At 36.9% G+C, this 26,621-nt stretch overlaps 1 protein-coding gene across 1 annotated transcript in view; it reads left to right on the forward strand.

Moving 5' to 3' along the window:
- CUBN (cubilin) overlaps positions 1-26,621 on the forward strand; it is a 265,801-nt gene that overhangs the window by 142,137 nt on the left and 97,043 nt on the right. The window contains 6 exon segments of the mRNA NM_001003148.2: positions 537-647; positions 1,980-2,108; positions 3,105-3,237; positions 17,641-17,846; positions 18,758-18,942; positions 20,591-20,783. Of these exon segments, the coding sequence (NP_001003148.2) occupies positions 537-647; positions 1,980-2,108; positions 3,105-3,237; positions 17,641-17,846; positions 18,758-18,942; positions 20,591-20,783 (957 nt within the window).

A 26,621-nucleotide genomic window follows, 5' to 3' on the forward strand; every position in this document is an offset into this window, starting at 1 on the left:
AAGACATTAATAGGAAAAGATCCTATTCTGAAGATTAGGGGCCTTAGAAGAACAGCAAAAGAAAGACGTACCCAGGCACTTGCCATTCTGTAAGTAATTCAAAGCTTTCTTTATAAATGACTCCAAACCTCTTGGGCTCTGGCTTTGGCCTTCAAGTGAAAGGAAGAGAACTAGGCTATGCATACCAGGGTAGTGAGAGTGTCTCATTTACAAGTCAGGGAACTAATCTATTGAGAAATATACTTCGGAGAGGAACCCAGCAATGTCGGATATAAAAGGTGCAGAGACCAGATATTCCAATTAGACACTCCCATTGGTCTCCATAGAAGGAATATACCCAAGTGTTCTCTTATTTACTAATATCAGCATTTCAAATTTTACAGGCATTTTCAAAAAACACTGATTCTGTCCCTTTTCAGAGGAACCAGGTATGATGTCTCCCCTGCTGGAGAACCTGCAGAGGAGACGATCAGAGGGAAAATCTCTCTCCCTGTATGTTTCGTTTGCCAGTACTTACTAGTCTCCTTTTCTTACAGTTAACCACATTACCCTCTCCTTTGACCACTTTGGACTTGAAAGCAGCACAACGTGTACACAGGACTTTTTAGAAATTTTGGATGGCGATTATGATGATGCTCCCCTCCGAGGTACAGTGGCATTTGCTCCTTTACATCTGTGGCCCTGGCTGGGTTTCATTTATATACTGACATATGCATATGCTGTCATTCAAGGTTAGAACATCTCCAATAGATAGAAAGGGCAGCATAAGCCAAGTAAAAATAATTAGAGGGTAGGAAACAGGATTTAATATGGGGTTCAAGAAACACAACTTGTTCATAGTCGGGGACATGAATGGTTTCTGTATTTGCCTCTTAATTTAAAAGTTGCAACTGCTTCAGATAGCAGTGAAACACACTCCATTCTAGCATTCGATAGCATTCTGTGAGAAATTTCTTGTTAATATATGACCAGTTCCTGTATTCAGATTGAGCATGTTTCTTCTGGTTTTGTCCTCAGTAGAAACAATAGATGAACGAATGAATGAAACGACAAATAAATAAAGCAAAAAATAAAGCAACAAACTTACACACTGGGATTCTGATTGTAAGGCATTCCCCGTAAAATTACAGGTTGCTGCTATCTTGGTTCTGAAATGTTTTCAAGTAAAATCATCTCAGATTATTTAAACTTTCTCTGTGAGTGACTCATAGTTGAACTTTATCGTATGAGTTTTTTATCCTGCCCTAGAAGACAAGCTGTTTCAGAGGAGGGACTTTGTTTTGCTCACAGTGCCCAGAACAGTGCCTGAGACAATAGTGGGTACTTGAATACTTTCTGCGCTCTGCATTCCCAGTTGCAAGGCTTGGCATATTTATCTGTGAGCACTTGACCAAGGTATATTATTTAACACTTACTTAGCACTTAACTTGTGCTGGGTACTATTCTAAGAACTTTATAAATAACTCAGTTAATCCTCATACCCTTATGATAAAGGTTTCATTATTAAGGATAGTCCTGCTTCTCAAGTGGGGAAACTGAGGCACAGAGAATTTAAGTGACTTGTCTTAGGTTGTGCAGCTAGCAAATGGCCAACCTGGGAGTTGAACCCATGTATTCTGGTTCCAGCATCCATCTTTCTTTGTTGTTGTTGTTGTTTTACTATAACACGTTGTGTTAATGCATTTCTTTGTGCAGGATCCTACTGTGCCAGAGATTTTAGCATTAGTTATGTTTGGAGCCCGGCATCTAGATTTTTCTTATCTCCCTCTAATGCTCTTCAACATGTTTATAAATCATCTCTCCTATGTTTTATTTACACAAGTTTTAGTTCTCAGGCATCATCTCAAAAACCAGCCCTGATTTAAATTTTCCAAATAGTGATGTCTTCTTTTTGCTTTGGTGTCTTGTGGTTACTAGAAATAATAGCCTGTGCCATGTGCCATGTCATGGCTCATTCTCCTTGTCATTATCTCATTTAGGCCGCTACTGTGGCACTTCCATGCCGCATCCCATCACTTCCTTCAGCAGCGCTCTGACGCTGAGGTTCGTCTCTGATTCTAGAGTGAATTCTGATGGTTTCCATGCTACCTATGCTGCATCATCATCAGGTAAGATAAGTTGTTAGCAAATGGTGCTAGTAGGTTACGAGAAATGTGGTAGACCTTCTTGGTATGGTATTTAGGACTGTTATACCTTCAGAACCAGGAGCCAGCTTCCAGAGATCACCTCAGTGACTAACCTTATTGTCTTCCCAGTTAGGTTAACCTACTTGTTGTAAATTCTATCGGTAGTAAACTCTGTACCACATCTTTCTTTGATAGATGCTTGGAATATTTCCATACCTTGGCTATTGTGACTCGTGCTGCTAATAGTGAGCCCCAAAAGGAGGGGGAATTGGTCAGGATGATCTTGCAGTGATCAGTGTTCTTCTTCATGACGTGTCTATTAAGGCAGCCCCTGACCGGCAGTGTCCAGTGGCATCTCTTATGAATGGACAGCCACTGTTCTTCCATCTTCCTGGCCTCCCAGCTGGGCTCAAGCAGGTCTGGGTATTGTCACTGATGGCAGGACATATGGTGGCATGTAGGCAGGAGGGGAAAGGGGAGCCACCCAGTGCTGGACCTGCCAGCCAGGGATGTGCTGTTTGTCAGTTGCTGGCTTCCTTGTTCTTAGCAGTTAAAAGCACAGGACATCTAGAAGATTTGTGTGTGTGTTTCAGTGCTCTCTTGAGAGGAAAAACCTGGAATACTGCCTTCTGTTCAAGGCCAGCATCGAAAATCATCCTGGTCAGAATACTGAGCAGTTGTGGGATGCTAATGTGTCTTTTATTACATGAAGTTATAGTTCACAGCGAGAAAAGGCTTTTAGAAGAGTGACTACAGAGTCCTTCTGATTGACCATATCCTGTGGCTTATATTTTCAGTCCTCAGAATCTTTTCCTTATTATATATATCATGGATTTTTTTTTTTTTTTTTACTAGAAAAGGAACTTGGATATCCTTTGATGCTGCTAACTGCCCCTCTAGTGTTCTTTCTCCTTCATCTTAGGGTATCTTGCATTCGATCTTTGTTCTGGCGCTCACTTTGTTTCTCTTTTCTTCCAGCTTGTGGTGGAACCTTCCACATGGCTGAAGGCATCTTCAACAGCCCTGGCTACCCGGAAGTTTATCCCTCTAATGTGGAATGTGTCTGGAACATTGTCAGTTCCCCTGGCAACCGGCTCCAGCTGTCTTTTATGTAAATCTTTTTTTTTTTTTTATGGTGTATTGTTTCAATGTGAATGAATCCGCAGGAAGGAAGCATGGTTACTAACAGCATGTGTGTCCAAGCAACTGTTAGAGAACATGGTGGGAACTTTAGGAAGTCTGTTTCCAAATTTCCTCTGTTTGATCATAGTTTGGGTTATAAATGGCATTAAAATTCTCTTGAGAATGGTTCTAGAGCCCTGCCTAACATTATGGGAAAGATACACATTAATTTGTGGAATGTTTATTTGCAGAGAACAGTAATTTTATCTTTTAATGAATTAGACACATTTAGAGTCTTCCAGAGAAATATTAACATTCTTTCTTCCAGCAGAAATACACATCACAATGAAGCCTTCCTTTCCCTATATACCATATTGCTACCCCAATTCACCTTGCCATCTATTCTACTTCCAGAAGAATGATTTTGGAAGTTTTTAGGAACTTAATGGTTGATTTGTAAAATCACTCGTATGTTCCCTATTGAACTATAAGACTTTTTGAATATGGACTATGGATATGGAATTAGTAGCAGAATGCTGCCACATTTAGAGTGGTCTTAGATTAAATTAAGTGACAATAATATGTTTTTTGAGATGTAGATAGTGAAAGGACATGGTAAGTGACATGAAACTTTTTAATCATTCAGTAGAGAGGTTACCTGTGACATGCCATACTGGTAGTAGACACAACAAATATGGGGTGAAATGATTTGGGTATTTAAATTGCCATCTTAAATTAAAAGTTACTTATTATATCATCACATATTATTATGCATTGTTTGGGATTCTAATTCTGTTTTTGAAGGAATAGAATAAATAACCTACCATTGTGAGAAGAGGATTGTTTTGAGGATACTGACATTTATTCAAAAAGTAAAAAAAAAAAAAAAGTCTTGTTCCTTCTCCTAGACATGCCATTCTGTACATCAAGAAGGGATTTTATTTTTATTTATTTATTTTAAGAAAGGATTTTAAAAATGAAAGAACAGTCCCACTTGTGGACCACGTTCAAACATCTGAATTTGCTTTCATTCAGTCCATCAATCAGACAGTGCATCTTAGGGAGTACGAGTGGCATTGTGTTAAAACAAAGACACCCCCTGTGTGTCTGAAAGGCAAAGTGAGGTTAAGCTACCACATGGGAAAGAAGTTTCTGTTCTCTTTTGTTTTTACTAAAAGCTCAAAGTTCTATGTGGGAAGATATCTATATCTATATATAAGTTTTACTTGATATATATGTCTTCATGTATTCAACAAATATTTTTAAGGCCCTACTGTGTGCTCACATAGTAGTCAGCACATGTGACTCCCAGGCCGGATGTTTTATATATAATAATGAATAAAACATGATTAGTATTCTTATGATAAAGTCCAAAGTCCTTCACGTGGCTTACTAGGCCTCATAAATGGCAAATAACCAGGCTTCTTTTTTGGCCCTTTTCCTTTTAGTCTCTACCACATTCACATTGTTGACTAATCTGAAGTCCAGTGTTTGACAGGAAGTGGGCCAGGTACAGACATCCCTTTCTTGATGAGTTACTAGTAAATTAATGCCAAGAAGCTATTTATTTAAAACCTACAGAGATTCATTCCATCTATAGGGCATAACCATCTACATATAAGGGCCAACATCAGAGTTAAAGATATCAAATGTGAAATGTAATAGCACAAGGTTGATACATACCAGATGGTCATTGAATGTTAAATGATCTTACTCCGCCATTTCTAAAATACCTTGTGTGGCAGGTCACAGTTAAATCCAAATGGATGATGCCGAGCTCTTTTTAGAAGATAGGAGATAACACAAAAAGCTGGTTTTATTCATATTACTATTTAAAGGACACTAAATCCGAATTATCATATAGACAAATCTTAACGACTCAGCTTTTTTCCTTTCTTGTCCATAAGAAGTTAATTTTGATTACTTTGTGTTACTTGCTTGAGTTTTATTTTTAAAATAAATTTCGTAGAATGCAAGATGTTCCTCTTTATGTAGAGGATAATGAGAAGGGCTTTATGGCAAGGCCTGTGAGTTATTTCTGCCTTGTTCTAAACTATATCCAGATGGATGCTTGGAAACATTCCCCTGGGTTGTGTGAGGAGCATATGGAATACGTCAAGTTCAAAACCACAGGGTTTGGATTGTGGACACTGTGGTGAAATTGAATAGGGAGGAAAACTGGAGAAATTATGGTTGAATCTGTAACAAAAAGAAGGGGGAAGAAAAAGAATCTAAAAAGGAGGGCTTTTTTTTATAAAATAGATATTTAAAAGGATTAACAGAAAATATATTTTATGCTTGCAGAGTGCTTTTAGAAAGTGATTGATCTTGGTTCAAGAATCAAAATGAGATAATGAGAAACAGTGATTGTACTATTTTTGTTCCAATCATATTTTTTACTAACAGATCTTAGCTAAAGTATTTGGAAAGAGGGTAGATTTGCTTATAAAATGTACTGGCCTGAAACAAAGACTTCCAAGAAAACAATAAGCTTTTTAAAAAGTTTAATTTGATTCTTATAAGTATCATCCCACCATCATTTCCAATAAAATGTCCTTTTTGTGATTTGGCACTGGATTATACCAGTGCGGTACTCAAACAGAAAAGACCTTCACTTAGTAATCTTCTGGACCATTGGACCAAACTCAAAAGTACATACTGATCACCTGGGATCTTGCTAAAATCTACATTCTGATTTATTTGGTTGGTGGGTCCTGATTCTTCATTTAAACAAGCTCTCAGGCAGCATTGATGCTGCCGGACCACATATTGCACTTTAATAGAAAGGTTTAATTTGATTTCATGTAAATCACCTGCAGAGGTAAATGATCTCTCTTTCTTCCCTTCCTACTTTCTGAGAAGCAAAACTAAGCAATTTTAGTATGTTTCACTTTATTGATAATGTTATGGGTAATAAAACTGAGCCTGAATTTAAATGCTAAACAGTCATCCTAAAGATGGATTCAGAACAGTTTCTTGCCAGAAGTGATCATAGCTATAAACTTTGTATTATAAAGAGTAAATTGTCAAGGACAATGGGGGATAAGGACAAACGTGTCGTTGGCTTAGCTTGATGTGGATTTTTCCTGATTTCTTCTGCTACTCACTAATCATAACTTGCTGCTAAAGCTGTCTAGAATTATAGATACAGATGATCTATATAGTAGTAACTCACCTTGATGGGATCATGAAAGCCAGAGACTCACTGTCTGGCTAGAGACCTGCCAATACTAGAGCAAATCGGACTTGTTTGTTCCAACACTCTGGCAGTGAATACTTGAAAGTGTGCTTGATACACGTGAATGTATCAAATACATAGAGGGGCCTGAGGTGCCTAGAACCTCCAGGGGGTTGTCTGTCATCCTAATCCATTAGCTTCAAGATAGAGCCCCAGGAGGACACTCTACCTACTGTCATGTAAAATCTTGCAATGCACAATGTTGGGCATTGACTGAAAGATACGAGCAATAGAGAAATAAGTTTTCTGTTCTTGAGACATTTTTTCCTTCTTTCTGACAGCTTCTTCTCTACAGTCTTTCTTCTTTTTATCTTGTATTTCTCTTCTCAACAAGAACTCGCTCCAATTACTCCTGAAAAGAAATAAAGTTTGCATGCACTTTCTCTACATTTTTTAAACATTACATTACTTTTTTCTTTAAAAATTAATTTTTTTTTAATTTATTTTTTTATTGGTGTTCAATTTACTATCATACAGAATAACACCCAGTGCCCGTCACCCATTCACTCCCACCCCCCGCCCTCCTCCCCTTCTACCACCCCTAGTTCGTTTCCCAGAGTTAGCAGTCTTTATGTTCTGTCTCCCTTTCTGATATTTCCCACACATTTCTTCTCCCTTCCCTTATTTTCCCTTTCACTATTATTTATATTCCCCAAATGAATGAGAACATATAATGTTTGTCCTTCTCCGACTGACTTACTTCACTCAGCATAATACCCTCCAGTTCCATCCACGTTGAAGCAAATGGTGGGTATTTGTCATTTCTAATAGCTGAGTAATATTCCATTGTATACATAAACCACATCTTCTTTATCCATTCATCTTTCGTTGGACACCGAGGCTCCTTCCACAGTTTGGCTATCGTGGCCATTGCTGCTAGAAACATCGGGGTGCAGGTGTCCCGGCGTTTCATTGCATTTGTATCTTTGGGGTAAATCCCCAACAGTGCAATTGCTGGGTCGTAGGGCAGGTATATTTTTAACTGTTTGAGGAACCTCCACACAGTTTTCCAGAGTGGCTGCACCAGTTCACATTCCCACCAACAGTGTAAGAGGGTTCCCTTTTCTCCGCATCCTCTCCAACATTTGTTGTTTCCTGCCTTGTTAATTTTCCCCATTCTCACTGGTGTGAGGTGGTATCTCATTGTAGTTTTGATTTGTATTTCCCTGATGGCAAGTGATGCAGAGCATTTTCTCATATGCATGTTGGCCATGTCTATGTCTTCCTCTGTGAGATTTCTGTTCATGTCTTTTGCCCATTTCATGATTGGATTGTTTGTTTCTTTGGTGTTGAGTTTAATAAGTTCTTTATAGATCTTGGAAACTAGCCCTTTATCTGATATGTCATTTGCAAATATCTTCTCCCATTCTGTAGGTTGTCTTTGAGTTTTGTTGACTGTATCCTTTGCTGTGCAAAAGCTTCTTATCTTGATGAAGTCCCAATAGTTCATTTTTGCTTTTGTTTCTTTTGCCTTTGTGGATGTATCTTGCAAGAAGTTACTATGGCCGAGTTCAAAAAGGGTGTTGCCTGTGTTCTTCTCTAGGATTTTGATGGAATCTTGTCTCACATTTAGATCTTTCATCCATTTTGAGTTTATCTTTGTGTATGGTGAAAGAGAGTGGTCTAGTTTCATTCTTCTGCATGTGGATGTCCAATTTTCCCAGCACCATTTATTGAAGAGACTGTCTTTCTTCCAATGGATAGTCTTTCCTCCTTTATCGAATATTAGTTGCCCATAAAGTTCAGGGTCCACTTCTGGATTCTCTATTCTGTTCCACTGATCTATGTGTCTGTTTTTGTGCCAGTACCACACTGTCTTGATGACCACAGCTTTGTAGTACAACCTGAAATCTGGCATTGTGATGCCCCCAGATATGGTTTTCTTTTTTAAAATTCCCCTGGCTATTCGGGGTCTTTTCTGATTCCACACAAATCTTAAAATAATTTGTTCTAACTCTCTGAAGAAAGTCCATGGTATTTTGATAGGGATTGCATTAAACGTGTATATTGCCCTGGGTAACATTGACATTTTCACAATATTAATTCTGCCAATCCATGAGCATGGAATATTTTTCCATCTCTTTGTGTCTTCCTCAATTTCTTTCAGAAGTGTTCTATAGTTTTGAGGGTATAGATCCTTTACATCTTTGGTGAGGTTTATTCCTAGGTATCTTATGCTTTTGGGTGCAATTGTAAATGGGATTGACTCCTTAATTTCTCTTTCTTCAGTCTCATTGTTAGTGTATAGAAATGCCACTGACTTCTGGGCATTGATTTTGTATCCTGCCACGCTACCGAATTGCTGTATGAGTTCTAGCAATCTTGGGGTGGAGACTTTTGGGTTTTCTATGTAGAGTATCATGTCATCGGCGAAGAGGGAGAGTTTGACTTCTTCTTTGCCAATTTGAATGCCTTTAATGTCTTTTTGTTGTCTGATTGCTGAGGCTAGGACTTCCAGTACTATGTTGAATAGCACTGGTGAGAGTGGACATCCCTGTCTTGTTCCTGATCTTAGGGGAAAGGCTCCCAGTGCTTCCCCATTGAGAATGATATTTGCTGTGGGCTTTTCGTAGATGGCTTTTAAGATGTCGAGGAATGTTCCCTCTATCCCTACACTCTGAAGAGTTTTGATCAGGAATGGATGCTGTATTTTGTCAAATGCTTTCTCTGCATCCAATGAGAGGATCATATGGTTCTTGGTTTTTCTCTTGCTGATATGATGAATCACATTGATTGTTTTACGGGTGTTGAACCAGCCTTGTGTCCCAGGGATAAATCCTACTTGGTCATGGTGAATAATTTTCTTAATGTACTGTTGGATCCTATTGGCCAGTATCTTGTTGAGAATTTTTGCATCCATGTTCATCAGGGATATTGGTCTGTAATTCTCCTTTTTGGCGGGGTCTTTGTCTGGCTTTGGAATTAAGGTGATGCTGGCTTCATAGAACGAATTTGGAAGTACTCCATCTCTTTCTATCTTTCCAAACAGCTTTAGGAGAATAGGTATGATTTCTTCTTTAAACGTTTGATAAAATTCTCCTGGGAAGCCATCTGGCCCTGGACTCTTGTGTCTTGGGAGGTTTTTGATGACTGCTTCAATTTCCTCCCTGGTTATTGGCCTGTTCAGGTTTTCTATTTCTTCCTGTTCCAGTTTTGGTAGTTTGTGGCTTTCCAGGAATGCGTCCATTTCTTCTAGATTGCCTAATTTATTGGCGTATAGCTGTTCATAATATGTTTTTAAAATCGTTTGTATTTCCTTGGTGTTGGTAGTGATCTCTCCTTTCTCATTCATGATTTTATTAATTTGAGTCTTCTCTCTCTTCTTTTTAATAAGGCTGGCTAATGGTTTATCTATCTTATTAATTCTTTCAAAGAACCAACTCCTGGTTCTGTTGATCTGTTCCACAGTTCTTCTGGTCTCGATTTCGTTGAGTTCTGCTCGAATCTTTATTAACTCCCTTCTTCTCTTGGGTGTAGGATCTATTTGCTGTTTTTTCTCTAGCTCCTTTATGTGTAAGGTTAGCTTTTGTATTTGAGTTCTTTCCAGTTTTTGAATGGATGCTTGTATTGCGATGTATTTCCCCCTTAGGACTGCTTTTGCTGCATCCCAAAGATTTTGAACGGTTGTATCTTCATTCTCATTAGTTTCCATGAATCTTTTTAATTCTTCCTTAATTTCCTGGTTGACCCTTTTATCTTTTAGCAGGATGGTCCTTAACCTCCATGTGTTTGAGGTCCTTCCAAACTTCTTGTTGTGATTTAGTTCTAATTTCAAGGCATTATGGTCCGAGAATATGCAGGGGACAATCCCAATCTTTTGGTATCGGTTCAGACCCGATTTGTGACCCAATATGTGGTCTATTCTGGAGAAAGTTCCATGTGCGCTTGAGAAGAATGTGTATTCAGTTGAGTTTGGATGTAAAGTTCTGTAGATATCTGTGAAATCCATCTGGTCCAGTGTATCATTTAAAGCTCTCGTTTCTTTGGAGATGTTTTGCTTAGAAGACCTATCGAGTATAGAAAGAGCTAGATTGAAGTCACCAAGTATAAGTGTATTATTATCTAAGTATTTCTTCACTTTGGTTAATAATTGATTTATATATTTGGCAGCTCCCACATTCGGAGCATATATATTGAGGATTGTTAAGTCCTCTTGTTGAATAGATCCTTTAAGTATGATATAGTGTCCCTCTTCATCTCTCACTACAGTCTTTGGGGTAAATTTTAGTTTATCTGATATAAGGATGGCTACCCCTGCTTTCTTTTGAGGACCATTCGAATGGTAAATGGTTCTCCAACCTTTTATTTTCAGGCTGTAGGTGTCCTTCTGTCTAAAATGAGTCTCTTGTAGACAGCAAATAGATGGGTCCTGCTTTTTTATCCAGTCTGAAACCCTGCGCCTTTTGATGGGGTCATTAAGCCCGTTCACATTCAGAGTTACTATTGAGAGATATGAGTTTAGTGTCATCATGATATCTATTCAGTCTTTGTTTTTGTGGACTGTTCCACTGAACTTCTTCTTAAAGGGGAATTTTAAGAGTCCCCCTTAAAATTTCTTGCAAAGCTGGTTTGGAGGTCACATATTCTTTTAGTTGCTGCCTGTCTTGGAAGCTCTTTATCTCTCCTTCCATTTTGAATGAGAGCCTTGCTGGATAAAGTATTCTTGGTTGCATGTTCTTCTCATTTAGGACCCTGAATATATCCTGCCAGCCCTTTCTGGCCTGCCAGGTCTCTGTGGAGAGGTCTGCTGTTACCCTAATACTCCTCCCCATAAAAGTCAGGGATTTCTTGTCTCTTGCTGCTTTAAGGATCTTCTCCTTATCTTTGGAATTTGCAAGCTTCACTATTAAATGTCGAGGTGTTGAACGGTTTTTATTGATTTTAGGGGGGGATCTCTCTATTTCCTGGATCTGAATGCCTGTTTCCCTTCCCAGATTAGGAAAGTTTTCAGCTAGAATTTGTTCAAATACATATTCTGGCCCTCTGTCCCTTTCGGCGCCCTCGGGAACCCCAATTAAACGTAGGTTTTTCTTCCTCAGGCTGTCGTTTATTTCCCTTAATCTATCTTCATGGTCTTTTAATTGTTTGTCTCTTTTTTCCTCAGTTTCCCTCTTTGCTATCAACTTGTCTTCTATGTCACTCACTCGTTCTTCCACCTCGTTAACCCTCGTCGTTAGGACTTCTAGTTTGGATTGCATCTCATTCAATTGATTTTTAATTTCTGCCTGATTAGCTCTAAATTCTGCAGTCATGAAGTCTCTTGAGTCCTTTATACTTTTTTCTAGAGCCACCAGTAGCTGTATAATAGTGCTTCTGAATTGGCTTTCTGACATTGAATTGTAATCCAGATTTTGTAACTCTGTGGGAGAGAGGACTGTTTCTGATTCTTTCTTTTGAGGTGAGGTTTTCCTTCTAGTCATTTTGCTCAGTGCAGAGTGGCCAAAAGCAAATTGTATTGGGAAAAAGAGAAAAAGAGAGGAGAGAAAGAAGGAAAGAAAAGAGAAAGAGAAAAAAAAAAGGGAAGAAAAGAAAAAAAACGAGAAAAAAGAAAAAAAAAAGAAGAAAAAGAGAACGAAAAAGAAAGGAGAAAAAAAGGGGGTGGGGGAAGGAAACAAATCAAAAAGCAAAACAAAACAAAAACAAAAAAAAAAAAAAAAAAAAAAGAACCACGGGGGAGTATCTTCTGATTCTGTGTTCTTTAAGTCCCTTGGCTTCTCCTGGAAGTTGTCAGTCTAGCTGATCTTCTGGGGGAGGGGCCTGTTGTGCTGATTTTCAGGTGTTAGCAGTTGGGGGAGTTGCTGTGCCCCTGCCTGGTGCAGGGCTCAGTGGGGGTTGTTTACCCCGTGAGGCCGCAGGAGGAACAGCCCCAGTGGCGGGGCAGCTCTGGAAACCTGGATTCAGCTCCGGCAGGAACTCCGTCTGCAGGGCCTGGAGGCTCCGGGGCGGGGCCGCTGATCTGCTCAGCTGGGGCAGGAGCGTCCTTGCTGTCCTGGCCCCTCCCGGCCTCTGCCTGTCCCGGGGGAGGCCGGATCCTGGGCTGTGTCCCGGCGCCCTGTGCTCCGGAGCCTGCGCTGGTGGATTCGCGCTCCCGGGCCGCGCAGCCCCCTCCGCGGAGCCGCCGCCCGAGCCCCCCCCCCGAGCTGCTCCTGGAACCGCGCAGCCCCCTCCGCACGGAGCCTCTTCCTCTGCCCGAGCCCGGCCGAGCTGCTCCCGCCCCGCAGCCCCCTCCGCGGAGCCGCCCCCGAGCCCCCCCCCGAGCTGCTCCGGGTCCCGCCGTGCGCGCTGCAGCCCTTAGGGAGCTCGGCGCACTCTCCTGGGCGCGCAGTTGCTGTTACTGTCCCAGGGAGCCCGAGGGCATCCCCGCCCTCCTGGGTCCTGCTCCAACTCCCCGCGAGCCCCTTTCCCCCGGGAAGGTCGGTGCAGCTCCTGCGTCTCCGGGACGGGGCTCTCCTGTCCTGGGGACACTCGCCCCGGCCTCAGCCCGGCTCCTCGCGGGGCCCCTCCCCCTTGGAGGCCTTTGTTCCTTTATTTCTTTTTCCCCGTCTTCCTACCTTGATAGAAGCGCGAACTCTTCTCACTGTAGCATTCCAGCTGGTCTCTCTTTAAATCTCAGGCCGAATTCATAGATTTTCAGGATAATTTGAAGGTTTTCTAGGTAGTTTGGTGGAGACAGGTGATTTGGGGACCCTACTCCTCCATCTTGCTCCTCCCCCCAATCTAAAAATTAATTTTAACTTAATGAAATGTTACAGGGCAGCAAAAGTCCCCCTTACTTACTCACCACAGAGTTAATCTATATCTTGAATTGCAAATCAATTCACTTCCGTGAATGTTTTTATAATTTTACTATATATGCTATATTATATATGTATAATATGTATTGTGTGTGCATATATGTATATATCCATATACACTACATAGTATTGCTTTCTATTTTATATTTTACATAAATGGAATCATCCTTACTGATTGGATAGGAATTACACTGAATTTATACATTAATTTTTAGAATGATCTTTAGTGACTCTTCATATTCTTGAATTTGGAGTATGGTCTTCTTTTATGTCCTTTATTAAACTTCCACATTTTTTTTTAATATAGAGGCCTTCTAGCTAGACACCTTTTTTGGTTATTTTTTTTTAATTTTTTAAATTTATTTATGATAGTTACACAGAGAGAGAGAGAGACAGAGACACAGGCAGAGAGAGAAGCAGGCTCCATGCACCAGGAGCCCGATGTGGGATTCAATCCCGGGTCTCCAGGATCACGCCCTGGGCCAAAGGCAGGCGCCAAACCGCTGCGCCACCCAGGGGTCCCCCTTTTTTGGTTATTGTTGTTGAAAATGTCATCCATTTAAAACTTACAGTTGTGACCTGGCCCCTTTCCAAAAATAACACCTTCTTAAATTATTTTTTCCTCCTAGAATTAATCACTATCTCATTATATGTCTACTTATTATTGTCTATCTTTTCTTCTTGAATAGAAGGTCCCAAAAGGGAGAAACATTTTCTATGTTCTTTATTGCCCTACCTCGACCTCCCATAACAGTGTCAGGCAATACAGAAGGAAGTAAAAATTGTTTGTTGAGTAAATGTTGACTAAGTTGCAGTTTCTAGATTTTTGTTTACTGGTATAAGGAAACTGTATTGATTTTTGTACATTTTATCCAGCAACCATAGTATTCTCTAGAATGACAGACTTTTCTCTCTCTTTTCTATTGCTATTTCTTTAGTGCCTAGAAGAGGACACACATTAAACTGCACAATAAATATTTGTCAATAAACGAACCCTCCCAAATAATAATTTACAACTCTTCTTTTCAAATCTTTATAAATTTTCTCCCTTTTTCTTGTTTCCCTGGAAAATGCTTCAGTAGTCTCTTATTTTGCAGCTATCTTTATTAGTCATTGGGGAAGGGTGTTGGGGGTGGTAGTGATTTTTCTTATAGATCTTCTAATCTTAAAGCATTGTTAGCTCAACTTGATTAGATGTATATATTTTATAAATTAATGGATCCGTTTTGCTTATATTTTATTTAGGATTTTTCATCTATATTAAGTTAGGTTAGCCTACAGTTTTCTTTCTTTGACTTCCCTTGACTGGCTTTGCTTTCAAGATTATACTAACTTCAAAGGGCTGGAGATTCTTCCTCTTTTCTATTCTTTGTTACAGTTTGTGTAAGATTGAAGTTGGGCTATTGATTCATTGAATCTTTGGTATCCCCTATGAAATTGTTTGGGCTCAGATTTTTGTTTATGTTGTCTGTGGGCAACTTTAAATACTGATTTTTGTTTGATTTAATGGTGGTTTTTTTTTTTCAGGTTCTTCATTTTTTTTCTTCAACTTATATTACTATATTTTTATAGAAAATTAAAAGTTCAAGTTTATTAGCATAAGGTTTTTAATGGATATTAAAATTTAAAACTTATTCCAGTCTTCACATTCAAGGAGAATCCTACATGCCTTTTTTTTTTTTTTTTTTTTACTGAGCATAATGTTTTTAGAGTTCATCTATGTTGCAGCATGTGTCAAAATTTCATTCTGTTTTATGACTGAATAATATTCTAGTGTATGTGTATGAAATGTGACTTTACATATAGATAGATAAATATATAGTTATCTATTTTGTTTATTGAAGTTATATATATATCAACTTTTATATGTATATAGCTATGTAATTTATATTATATATTATAATTATATAACTATATATAGCTTTGTCCATTCATCAGCTTAACCATTTTGTATAGCCATTCATCTACTGATGGACATTTGAGTTGTTTCCAGCTTTTGGCTATTGTGAATGCTTTTATAAATATTGATATACAAATATCTTTTTAAGTCCCTGCTTTTAATTATTTGGGTATATACCTAAGAGTAGAATTATTGGATTGTATAGTAATCCTATGTTTAACTTTTTGAGGAACAAATTGTTTTGTACAATAGCTGCACTATTTTACACTTCTACTAGCAAGGTGCGAGAGTTCCAATTTCTCCACATTTTCAATGACACTTGTTATTTTTATTTTTTAAATACTAGTCATCCTGTGGGTGCAGCATGGTTTTGATTTGCATTTCCCTAATAACTAATGATATTGAGCATTTTTTCACATTCTTACTGACCATTCATGACACATCTTTGGAGAACTGCATGTTCAGTTCCTTTGCATTTTTTGAAGTCTTTTTGTTTTTGAGTTGTAAGAGTTCTTTTATATCCACTGGCATTATCCTGGATTCTTTCTTTCTCTTGGGTAAATATCTTGGAGAGGAACTTCTGAGCCACTAATGGGATGTGTATTTAACTTCATAAGAAACTGACAAATAATTGTTCACAGTGGTCCAATTAGTATGTGTTCCCCCCAGAAACACATGAGACCTAGAGCTGCTGTGCACGCTTGCCAACATTTGATCTTATCAGTCTTTTTTTATTTTAGCCATTCTGATGGGTATGAAATGATAACCTACTGTGATATTTAATTTATATTATTCTGATGACTAATGACACAGCACTTTAGACATTCTCATTGACTATTCACTCAACTTCTTTTAAGTGTCTCTTCAAACCTTTTGTCATTTTTATTTTTTATTTTTTAATATTTTATTTATTTATTTATTCATGAGAAACACAGAATGAGAGAGGCAGAGAAACAGGCAGAGGGAGAAGCAGGCTCCATGCAGGGAGCCCAATGTGGGACTAGATCCCAGAACTCCAGGATCATGCCCTGAGCTGAAGGCAGACGCTCAACCACTGAGCCACCCAGGTGTCTCACCTTTGGTCATTTTTATTTTGGTTATTTGTTTTTGCATAGTTTATTGTAGGAATTCCTTTTATATTCCAGATATGAGTCCCTTGCTTTATAATGATCTCTTCTTCCCTCTACACAGTCTATAACTTGCCTATTCATTTTCTCATTTGTCTCTTTAATGAGGAGAATTTTTAATTTTTGATGAAGTTGAATTAATTTTTTAAATCTTATGGTTAATGCCTTTTGCATTCAGTCTAAGAAATATTTGCCTGCCTCAAGGTTATAAAGATATTCTCTGCTTTCTTCTGAGAATTTTATGGTTCTAGCTCTTATGTTTATAGCTATGAGAAATATTAAATTACTTTCTGTGTATGGAGAGAGGCAGAGGTTGAGGGTCTTTTTTTCCCGTCCATAAGGCTATTCAGTTACTGAAGCACCACATGTTAAAATGACTTTCTTTTCCCCATTGAATTGTCTTGGCATTGCAGAGTGGTTGTATTGACTAGATATCTATATCTATATATCTATATCTATCCAAGTTTATAAAGCATAAAGCATTAAGGCCAAGTTCTGAAAGCATTCAATTAGCATCTATATGTTGTAGACTCTATATGTTACAATTGACAATCATGAAAACAATATCATTTCCTGTCTTTCATTCCCCTGTGTCAACATAACTGCAGAATATAATACAAGTTGAATAGGCCACATTTTCAACAATAGCTTGTATTTTAACAAATCCCATATTTATTCTACCTTTTCAGAAATTAGGTACAGATGTCTTTGATTGGCACTTAAGATCTGGCAAAATTAGCCCATCATTCTGCGTCAGCTAGGCCTTCTAATGTTTTCCCAAAGGTACTCAATGTTTTAACCAAACTAGACATCTCACAGATTTCTATATATGCCCCACCTTTTTCTGTGTATGTGCTTTTATTGACACACATTTTCTGCTATTTCTGTACCTTAAATCCAGCTGATGTTTACATTTCCATCTCAAAAAAAAAAAAAAAAAAACTCTGTCAAGCTATTACTGAGCCTCACAAGCAGATATACCTCTGCCTCAAAATCTTATAATACTCTTAGATCTGAGGGCAATGTAAAATATTCTGCCTTATATGGTGTATTTTTTCCTGTGTTTTTGCTCAATCTTTCCCCCTAGAAAGAAAATTCCTCAAAGGCAGTGTATTACTTGTCTTTGTGTCTTTTGATTAAGCATTTCAACAAATTTGAGTGAAAGAATTTTTTGAGTTGGCTCAAAGATATTGTGGTTAAAGTTAAATAAAGTTTTATAAAGAACAGTTTAACCCAGCAGGTGTTTCAGGATAATCCCAAAGTTTTTTCTATCAATTTAATCCTCATAAACTCTCTCTCCTTTTTTTTTTTTTTTTTTTGTTTTTCAAATTAGAACTTTCCAGTTGGAGGATTCTCAGGACTGTAGCAGAGATTTTGTGGAGGTCCGTGAAAGAAACGCCACTGGTCACTTGGTGGGGCGATACTGTGGAAACGTTCTCCCTCTCAATTATTCATCCATTGTTGGGCATATCCTGTGGATCAGATTTGTCTCAGATGGCTCAGGCAGTGGCACAGGCTTCCAAGCCACATTTACTAAAAGTAAGTTGCTTCTTTTTATTGATGTCTTCCAGAAAACATCCTATGAACTAGAAAGGATAACATATTTCTTAGGAATGCACTAAGTTAAGGATAATCCTGAACTCTATTCTTCTAGATTTATTGTGTTTGTAGAATTGATTCTTAAAATATATTACAAAAACTAAATTATACGTGAATGGCTCACTAAGAGCAAGGGAGAGCATTCTCAATGGCTCTAGTATGCTCTTTAAGCTCTAGTTTCTACCTAATGTTATATTAAATGTTTTGCATAATATTTTTTAGATCCTACTAATGTATTATAGCTCAGGTTTAGTATATTGATACAGTATTTCATTTGTTTTTATCAACTTTATATTCTTCAAATTCAAAACATTTAGTATTATTTTAAGATTGAATTAAGTGCTCAGATAACATAACAACAGGGTTTTCTTCTAATAGAATAAAACATTAAATATTTTTATTTTCTAATTTGACTTTTCCATAATTAGCTATTCTTCATGTTGTCCCAATATGTAATTACTCTTATCAAATTAAAAAAAAAAAGCACTCTTTTGTAAAATCAAGTAAAATAGAGAAGGAGTCAAAATTTAGAGAAGGAGTCTGGTAATACCCCTTCATATGTCCTCAAGTCCCCTGGGGGCTGGGAACCCCTTTTCACATGGGAAGTTATCTCCTCTTTTCACACCATACAACCTCCTTAGGAGATGGAATTCCATTCACCAAATCACTGTTCTCCAAGGAATTAATAGATAGTACAGAAACCGAAAGGGAAGCAATATTTCTTTCAGTGTTCAGAATAGAAATCACAGTCAATTAAAAGTCCATCCTTTTCAACACCCCTTGCCTTTTGTTTCTTTCATTTGACTAAAGAGCTAAGTACATCTGATTTACTACTCTGTTTTTCCTCCTAGTATTTGGCAATGATAATATTGTGGGAACTCATGGGAAAATTGCCTCTCCCTTATGGCCTGGGCGTTACCCCCACAACTCCAATTACCAATGGATAGTAAATGTGAATGCAACTCAAGTTATCCATGGTAGAATCTTGGAGATAGACATTGAAGGAGCACAGAGCTGCTATTATGACAAATTAAGGGTGAGTTTTCCAGTACAATCAATGTTCATAAGTTTTGGTGAATTTCTATTTGCAAAGGTATATCCAAGTTGTTGTCTATTCAAGCATTTATTTGTAAATCACATGAGATGGTCTTCTCTAAGTCATGTTTACTCCTTCTAAGTTGTTGATGAAAAGGTAATTCTGGTATTATATTTATTATCTTTGGATTCTGTATCTATGTTTATTTTAGCATCATTGTAATTTACCTTTTGGGTTATGTCTATGTATGTGTGTATCTTACTTAAACATTTATTCTACCTTATATCTTATTTTCTTGTGTATTCTTATATTAGACTATTAAAAGTTTGAAGGATCATTTAAAATAAATAATTATGGTTGTTATCGCCATCCAGATATTGGTTGTTGTATCAATTTCAGAAATACTATAATATTTTTTGCTTTATTTAGGTATATTTGACAAATAAATATTGTGTATAAGATATACAACTTGATGTTTCAGTGTATGTATACATTGTAAAATAATCACCATAATCATCAAGCTAATTAATATATCTACCACCTTAGATAGTTTTCATTTGGAGTGTATGTGTGTGATGAAAATATTTAAGATTTACCCTCTCAGCAAATTCCAAGTATATAATACACAGAATTACATATTACTGTATTTTTTTTACATATTACAGTATTAACTATAGTCACATTGCTGCACACTAGATCTCCAGAATTACTCATCTTGTATAACTGAAACTTTGTAACCTTTGATCAACATCTCCCTCTTTCCCTCTCTCTTCATCCCTTGCAACCATCATTCTACTTTCTCCCTCTATGAGTTTAACTATTTTATAAGATTCTCAAAGGCCAGGATTCTATCCTATTCTTCTTGGGCCTATAGTGTCTCACACAGCATTCAGTACCTAAGAGGTGCTCAGTATGTGTGGAAATCATTATTACATAGTCTGAAAAACTTAGCTTACAAGGTAGCTTCAGTAGATAAATCTATAACAATTACAATGAACATGTTCCAAATTACTTAGAAGATGGCGAAAAGGATAGGAAATGTGGTTGAATAGCATTCACCCACATGTGCTGAAAAAAAAATGTGCCCCATGCTATGTGTCTGTAATGATCAAAATATGTCTCTAAATAGGCAATTTAATATTTTAAACCAAAAGAAAAAAATGTTTTGAGGGCTCTGAATGTGTGCTGAGCCCTTGCAAGCTGTGATTCTTTTGTTGTCATTAATTCTGCTTTTGGTTACCTGCCCACTTTCATTGAACCTTTCCTCTTTCTTCTTATTTTTTTCCTTTCTTTTGAATCCCTTCTTGTGAGGCCCCAAAGCATTCAATAAATTCTATTGTTGTGCAACCATCTTGTTTCATACTATTCCCTAAATTTTACTATAAATCAAATAATGAACTATATCACAGAGGGCTTGTGTGCAGCAAAGATAAAATTATTTTAAAACACCTTAAAATGTTTGCAATCATATTCTACATTTAATTTGCTGTTTAGACTAATATAAAATGTTCATTTATTTTTTCCGATGATGATGAAATTATAATAACATAAGGCAACTTTTTCAGTTTTATGAAAAAAAAAATAGAGGTCATTGCCTAAATTCAGTGCTCTATTATCAGTTTTTCTTTTCTTTTCTTTTAACATGCAGGTTTATGATGGCCTTGGCATTCATTCCCGCCTAATTGGAACTTATTGTGGTACCCAGACCACATCCTTTAGCTCCTCTAGAAATTCTTTGACATTTCAGTTTTCCTCTGACTCTTCAATCACAGGGAAAGGATTCCTTCTGGAGTGGTTTGCAGTGAATGCCTCTGGTGGACCTTTACCTACTATTGCTACAGGTGTGTTTGGTAATAAATGAAATTCTGTTTAGGGGCTGATATGTGTGGACTAGTCTTTCAAAGTATCTTACCATAACAGAAGCCAAGTACATAAATGACTAAGAAGAGTAAGTATAGCCCTAAAACCCTTCCTCCATATGTTCAGGTGTTCTTTTAATTTCATAAATATTGCATTTTGTGAAAAGTGTACATTTGCTTTTTAAAAATGCTGGTTTTGCATTATATTATTTTAAAATAGGGGTTTGATACCCATGAGGCTTTCTTTCTTTCTTTCTTTCTTTCTTTCTTTCTTTCTTTCTTTCTTTCTTTCTTTCAGAAGTGTGCACAAGGGGTAGGGGCAGTGAGGGAGAGAGAGAGAGAATCTTAAGCAGGTTTTCCATTCTCAGCACAGAGCCCAATGCCAGGCTTGATCTCAAGGCCCTGAGATCATGACCTGAGCCAAAATCAAGAGTCAGATGCTTAACCAACAGAACCACCCAGATACCCCTACTTATAATTTCTAGAGACCCTTTTAGAGATCTCTGAAAATTTGATTTGTAAATACTATGTATGTTCACATCCATCCATACATACAACATTAAGGATCAACTTGTAAAAAGAAATAACTATGTTTCCTCTATATTTCATTTTAAACGTACTTTCAGAAATACTTTACTTTCTCCTTAGTTGGCTATAAACCTTCATGTTTCATGGTAAAATTAGCCTAATTGTTAAACTTTTATTTTACTATATTTAAGACCTCCATAATTCCTTCTTCAGTAAGCAGTATTTGGGAAGACCATTTTTTTTCCTAATAATTTGTTTAAACAATTTTGAATGCTTTTATGGGTTGACATAGAAGTTTGACAGACATTTCTTGGAGGATATTGTCAGTCATTGGTATACAGTTGACTCTTGAACAACACAAATTTAAATTGCATGGGATTTAAAAATCCACTTATATGAGAATTTTTTTTTCAATGAACACAGTATAGTGCTGTAAATTTATTCTTCCTTATGATTTTCTTAGCATTTTCTTTTCTTTAGCTTACTTCATTGTAAGAATACAGCATATAATACACATAACACACAAAATACGTTTTAATTGACTATGTTATCTTTAAGACTTCTGGTCAACTGTAGGTCATTAGTAATTAACTTCTTGGGGAGTCAAAAGTTACAAGGGTTTTTGGGAGTACTTGGCTGGCTCAGTTGATAGAACATGTCACTCTTTATCTCAGGGATAAGCTTGGGCCCATGTTGGGCATGTAGCCTACTTTAAAAAAAAGTTACATGGAATTTTGACTGTGCTGGGGGTTGACACTCCTAAGCCCTGCATTCTTCAAGGGTCAGCTCTACCTGATTGAGGCAGGTTATCCTAGGTTCTCACTGAAGAATATTCTTGTTACAAGACTAAACAGATCCTAAAAGATTAGAGTCTATGTGCTTCTAATTTCTTGGGAATTTATATTGGCAGAGAAAACTGATAAAGGTATAATTCATACTGTTTTCATTTAATGTCCCTAGAGTATTCTGTTCTGAGATGTTATTTTCACCTCCCTTACAAGATGTTTCCATAACATTGAATATGAATTTCTTTCCTAAAATATTAATCTATTTATCTAAGAGCAAAGAACCATCAACAAGATTGCCAAATATAATTTAGAGCTATCCATTTAATTCTGGATAGCTCTCATAAGTAAACTTGAGTTAAGCTTTTTTATATCCACAAATTTCAAGTTAGAAAAGGAATTACTTACTCATGCAAAATATTATATCAACAAATATAATTTAGTACTCAAAAAATGGCAAATTTCCTTCTCATACTCATACTCTGTAATTATATGATTTAAGTGGATGAGCAAATATAATATAAATCTCATTTTCCTTAATCAAGAACAAGGGAAGGGGAAAGTATGAAGGTATGAGAATTTTATAATTTACTGTTATCTAGATCATATCCTGAAAGATTCATTAAAACTAAAAGAAAAAACTTAACATTTTAAAATATATTAACATGTTGAACATTGTGCCATTAGCATTTCTTACACATACATACACTTAGTTTAATTCAATAAATTTTTATTGGGGATTTGTTATAGATATACCAAGATGACTAAGTAAAGAAACAAAGATATGATCTCAACTCTCCAGGAGCTTAAAAATAATTGGGGAAAATAACCATTCATATATCAGTTAAATAATAATATAGTAATTAAATTATTTAATGACAAAGCAGGAGGTAGAGGCAGAAGAAAATAAAGGAAACTGAGCTTAATGTGGATTAGGATCATCTGAAGGAAGTTAAACATGCCAAATAGGAAAACATTAGTCAGTGTCGATCACTCAGGAGATGTTCAGTTATGCTGTAGTAATAAACAATTCCAAATTCTGAGTTGCTGAAAAATAATAAAGTTTCCTTCTGGTTTGTGCTACACCTTCCTTTTGGATTAACTAGGTGCCTTGTCATTAGTATCATCCCATAACCCAGGCTGCCGAACCTGATGTTGTCTGGGACATTGACTATGATCATGGCAGGAGGAAAGAGAACTCTGGGACATCTTAGTGTAAAATTGTTCATCCTAAAAGTGACACAGTCGTTTTGTTCATAAGCCATTAACTCAGACTGGTCAAATGGCTTCATTTGACCACAAAAGTATAAGGCAAAGTAGTTTCACCATGTGTTTGGAAATGAGGAAAAATGAATATTTGACCAAAAAGATTAATGACTCAAAGTCAGTTAGTGTGACAACTGCCTTTTATAAATTTAGGATAAGAAGTATTTCTCATAAGGAAAATCTTAACATTTGAAGATACTGAATAATAGATCTTTCATTTGAAAATTGCTTTAATTTGTCTTTTTTTTTCTTAGTTCTATAGCCTATGTAGTAATAGGATTCAGGAATTAGGACCTCGTCTTGTAAAATTTTACACTTACTTCCTGGTGGTCTTAGTAAAATTCAAACATGTACTGATATAAAAGTCATAAACCCCTGGAATGATGGAGTAAGGATCACTGGAAATCCATTCCTGTGTAAAAACAATGAGAACATTGTCAAAATTGCCAAAATCAACTTTTGAGAACTCTGAAAATTAATCAAAGCTTGCTACAATCTAAAGCCTATTTATTTATTCAAGGATGATGCTGAATCTCAGTTGAAACAGTCAGCTTTCTGGCATCTTGATTCTCCATCTCTCCTCTTGCCTCAGCTTTGCAGTTGCCTTTTGGTATCCTCACAACTATGGTAGCTATGAAGACCAGCAGTCTAGCAACTATTGGAAGGGGTAGGACAGGTTTGGAGCTTAAAAAAAAAATCCTATTCCTAAGGAATCACTAATATCTGACTATCTGGCAACTTCCTAGAAGAGGTCCATTCTCAGGACTTGTCTTCGTTTGACCTGCTACAGAGGTTGCTCTGTGCCAGTAGCTCTATCCCTGGTGTGTTTGTGGAAAACAAGCAATGGCGGTTGTTTAACATCACAATTGCATGTCTCAGTGATACTAGTTGCAGCTAACAAGAGACTGAACAAAACTGTAAAAGGAAAAATCTGGGGAATGAGATATCCTATGGAGCTTTGGAAAACTCTGACATATCTCCAGGAATCTAGAAAGCCACACACGTGTGCAGGGTTGTGCACATGTCCAGGAAAAGATGCGAGAGGGCCCTAATCTCTCACCTCCATTTGATCTTGAGGATCTGTGTAAGCAGGAAGTGCAGTCTAAGGCAGAGTTGTAAACTGCCTGCTACAGCCTTATAGGCATATCCCAACACACAAAGACTTTAAACTAGGTGTCACAAGTATGTTAAAAAGTTATAAGGAACCATGTCTAAACAATTAAAGGGAAATATGGGAATAATGTATAACTAAGGAAAAATATCAGTAAAGTAATATAAATTAATAAAAAAAAAACCCAACTAGCAAAGAATTCTGGAATTGAAATGTATAATTGAAATGAAAAAAAAAAAAATCCTTGGAGGAGCTCAAGGACAGATTTCAGCAGGAAGAAGAAAGAATCAGTGAACTTGAATATAGGTCAATTGAGATTAGCCTGTCTGTGAGAAAGACTAAAAAAATTGTACAGAGCTCAACAACTATCAATGACACTAACACATGTAAAATGAGAATCCCAGAAGAGGAGGGAGAGAGAGAGGGACAAAGAATATTTGAAAAAATAGTGTCTGAATACTTCTCAAATTTGATAAAAAAATATTAGTCTACACATCCAAGAATCCCATTAAATTTGAAATAGGATAAACCCACTGAAGTCCACACCCATATACATCACAAAATATCAAAGTTGGAGAAAAAGTGATCATCTTCAAAGGACCAAGAGAAACCAACCTATCGAATACAAAGAGTCTTCAATGAGTTTAATACCTCCTTCTCATCAGAGTCCATGAAGGCCAGAAGGCAATGGAGTGACATTTTAAAGTGTTGAAATGAAAAGACTTGATTAAAAATGTATATCTAGCAAATGTATCCTCCAAACTAAGTAGAAATTAAAATACTCCAGAAAAAATGAAAATTGAGAGAATTTGTTAGCAGATTTACTGTACAAGAAATTCTAGTGGAAGGCTTTCAGGTTGAAATGAAAGTACCATAGCATGTCTTCACTACTGCTAAACAGTAAGATAACTACATAAACAAATATAAAGATTTTATAATTGTATTTTTGTTTGTAGGTCTTTTCTTCTGATGATTTATTTATTTTTTTAAAGATTTATTTATTCGTGAGAGACCCACATAGAGAGAGGGAGGCAGAGACACAGGCAGAGGGAGAAGCAGGCTCCATGCAGGGAGCCTGATGCGGAACTCGATCCTGGGTCTCCAGGATCATACCCTGGGCTGAAGGCAGCACTAAACCACTGAGCCACCTGGGCTGCCCTCTTCTGCTGATTTAAAGACAACTACATAAAGCAATGACTATAAAACTATATTGATGGGTTTGTAAAGTTTAAATATATATTTTTTAAAGAGATTTTATTTATTTGAGAGAGAGAGAGAGAGAGACCATAAAGGGAGAGGGAGAAGAAGAAGGAGAAGCAGACTCACTGCTGAGCAGACAGCCTGATGTGGGCCTTGATTCCAGGACCCTGAAACCATACCTGAGCTGAAAGCAGATGCTTAACCAACTGAGCTACCCAGGCACTCCTAAATATATAATTTTTATGGCAATAATAGCATCTAAGGATGAGAGAGTTGGAATGGAATTCTTTTAGAGCAAAGTTTTATTTACTATTCAAACTAAATTAGTATTAGTCCAAACTACATTGTTTCATATTGGATGCTAATTATAATCCCAGGAAAACCACTGAGAAAATAACTTAAAAATATATAGTAAAAGAAGAACAAGTAAATTAAAGTGGTATACTAGAAAATATATACTTAATACTCACGAGGTTCTAATCAATGAGATAAACAATAATGAGTGTTGGCAAGGATGTGGAGAAATTGGAATCTTGTGATTGCTGGTAAGAATATAAAAAGATATAACCATTTTGGAAAACAGTTTATCAATTCCTCAAAAATTGAAACACAGGCTTACCATATGATCCAGCAATTAAATTCCTAGTCATATACCTATTGGCATTGCAAACATTATGTCCACACGAAAATGTACACATTGAATATCCATAGAAGCATTATTCATGATAGTGAAAAAGCAGAAACACTCCAAATATCAAACAACTGATAGAACTTAATGCAGTGTATTTATACAGTGGAATACTAGTCAGCCTTAAAAGAAGGAAAGGAATAAATGAAGGAAAATGAAAGAAGTACTGATGTAATACTTGCTGGAATACATCATGTTTTAAAACATGATGCTAAGTAAATGAAGCTAGGCACAAAAGCTGA

This window comes from Canis lupus, chromosome 2 (assembly GCF_011100685.1).
Source record: "Canis lupus familiaris isolate Mischka breed German Shepherd chromosome 2, alternate assembly UU_Cfam_GSD_1.0, whole genome shotgun sequence".
Classification (NCBI taxonomy): Eukaryota; Metazoa; Chordata; class Mammalia; order Carnivora; family Canidae; genus Canis; species Canis lupus.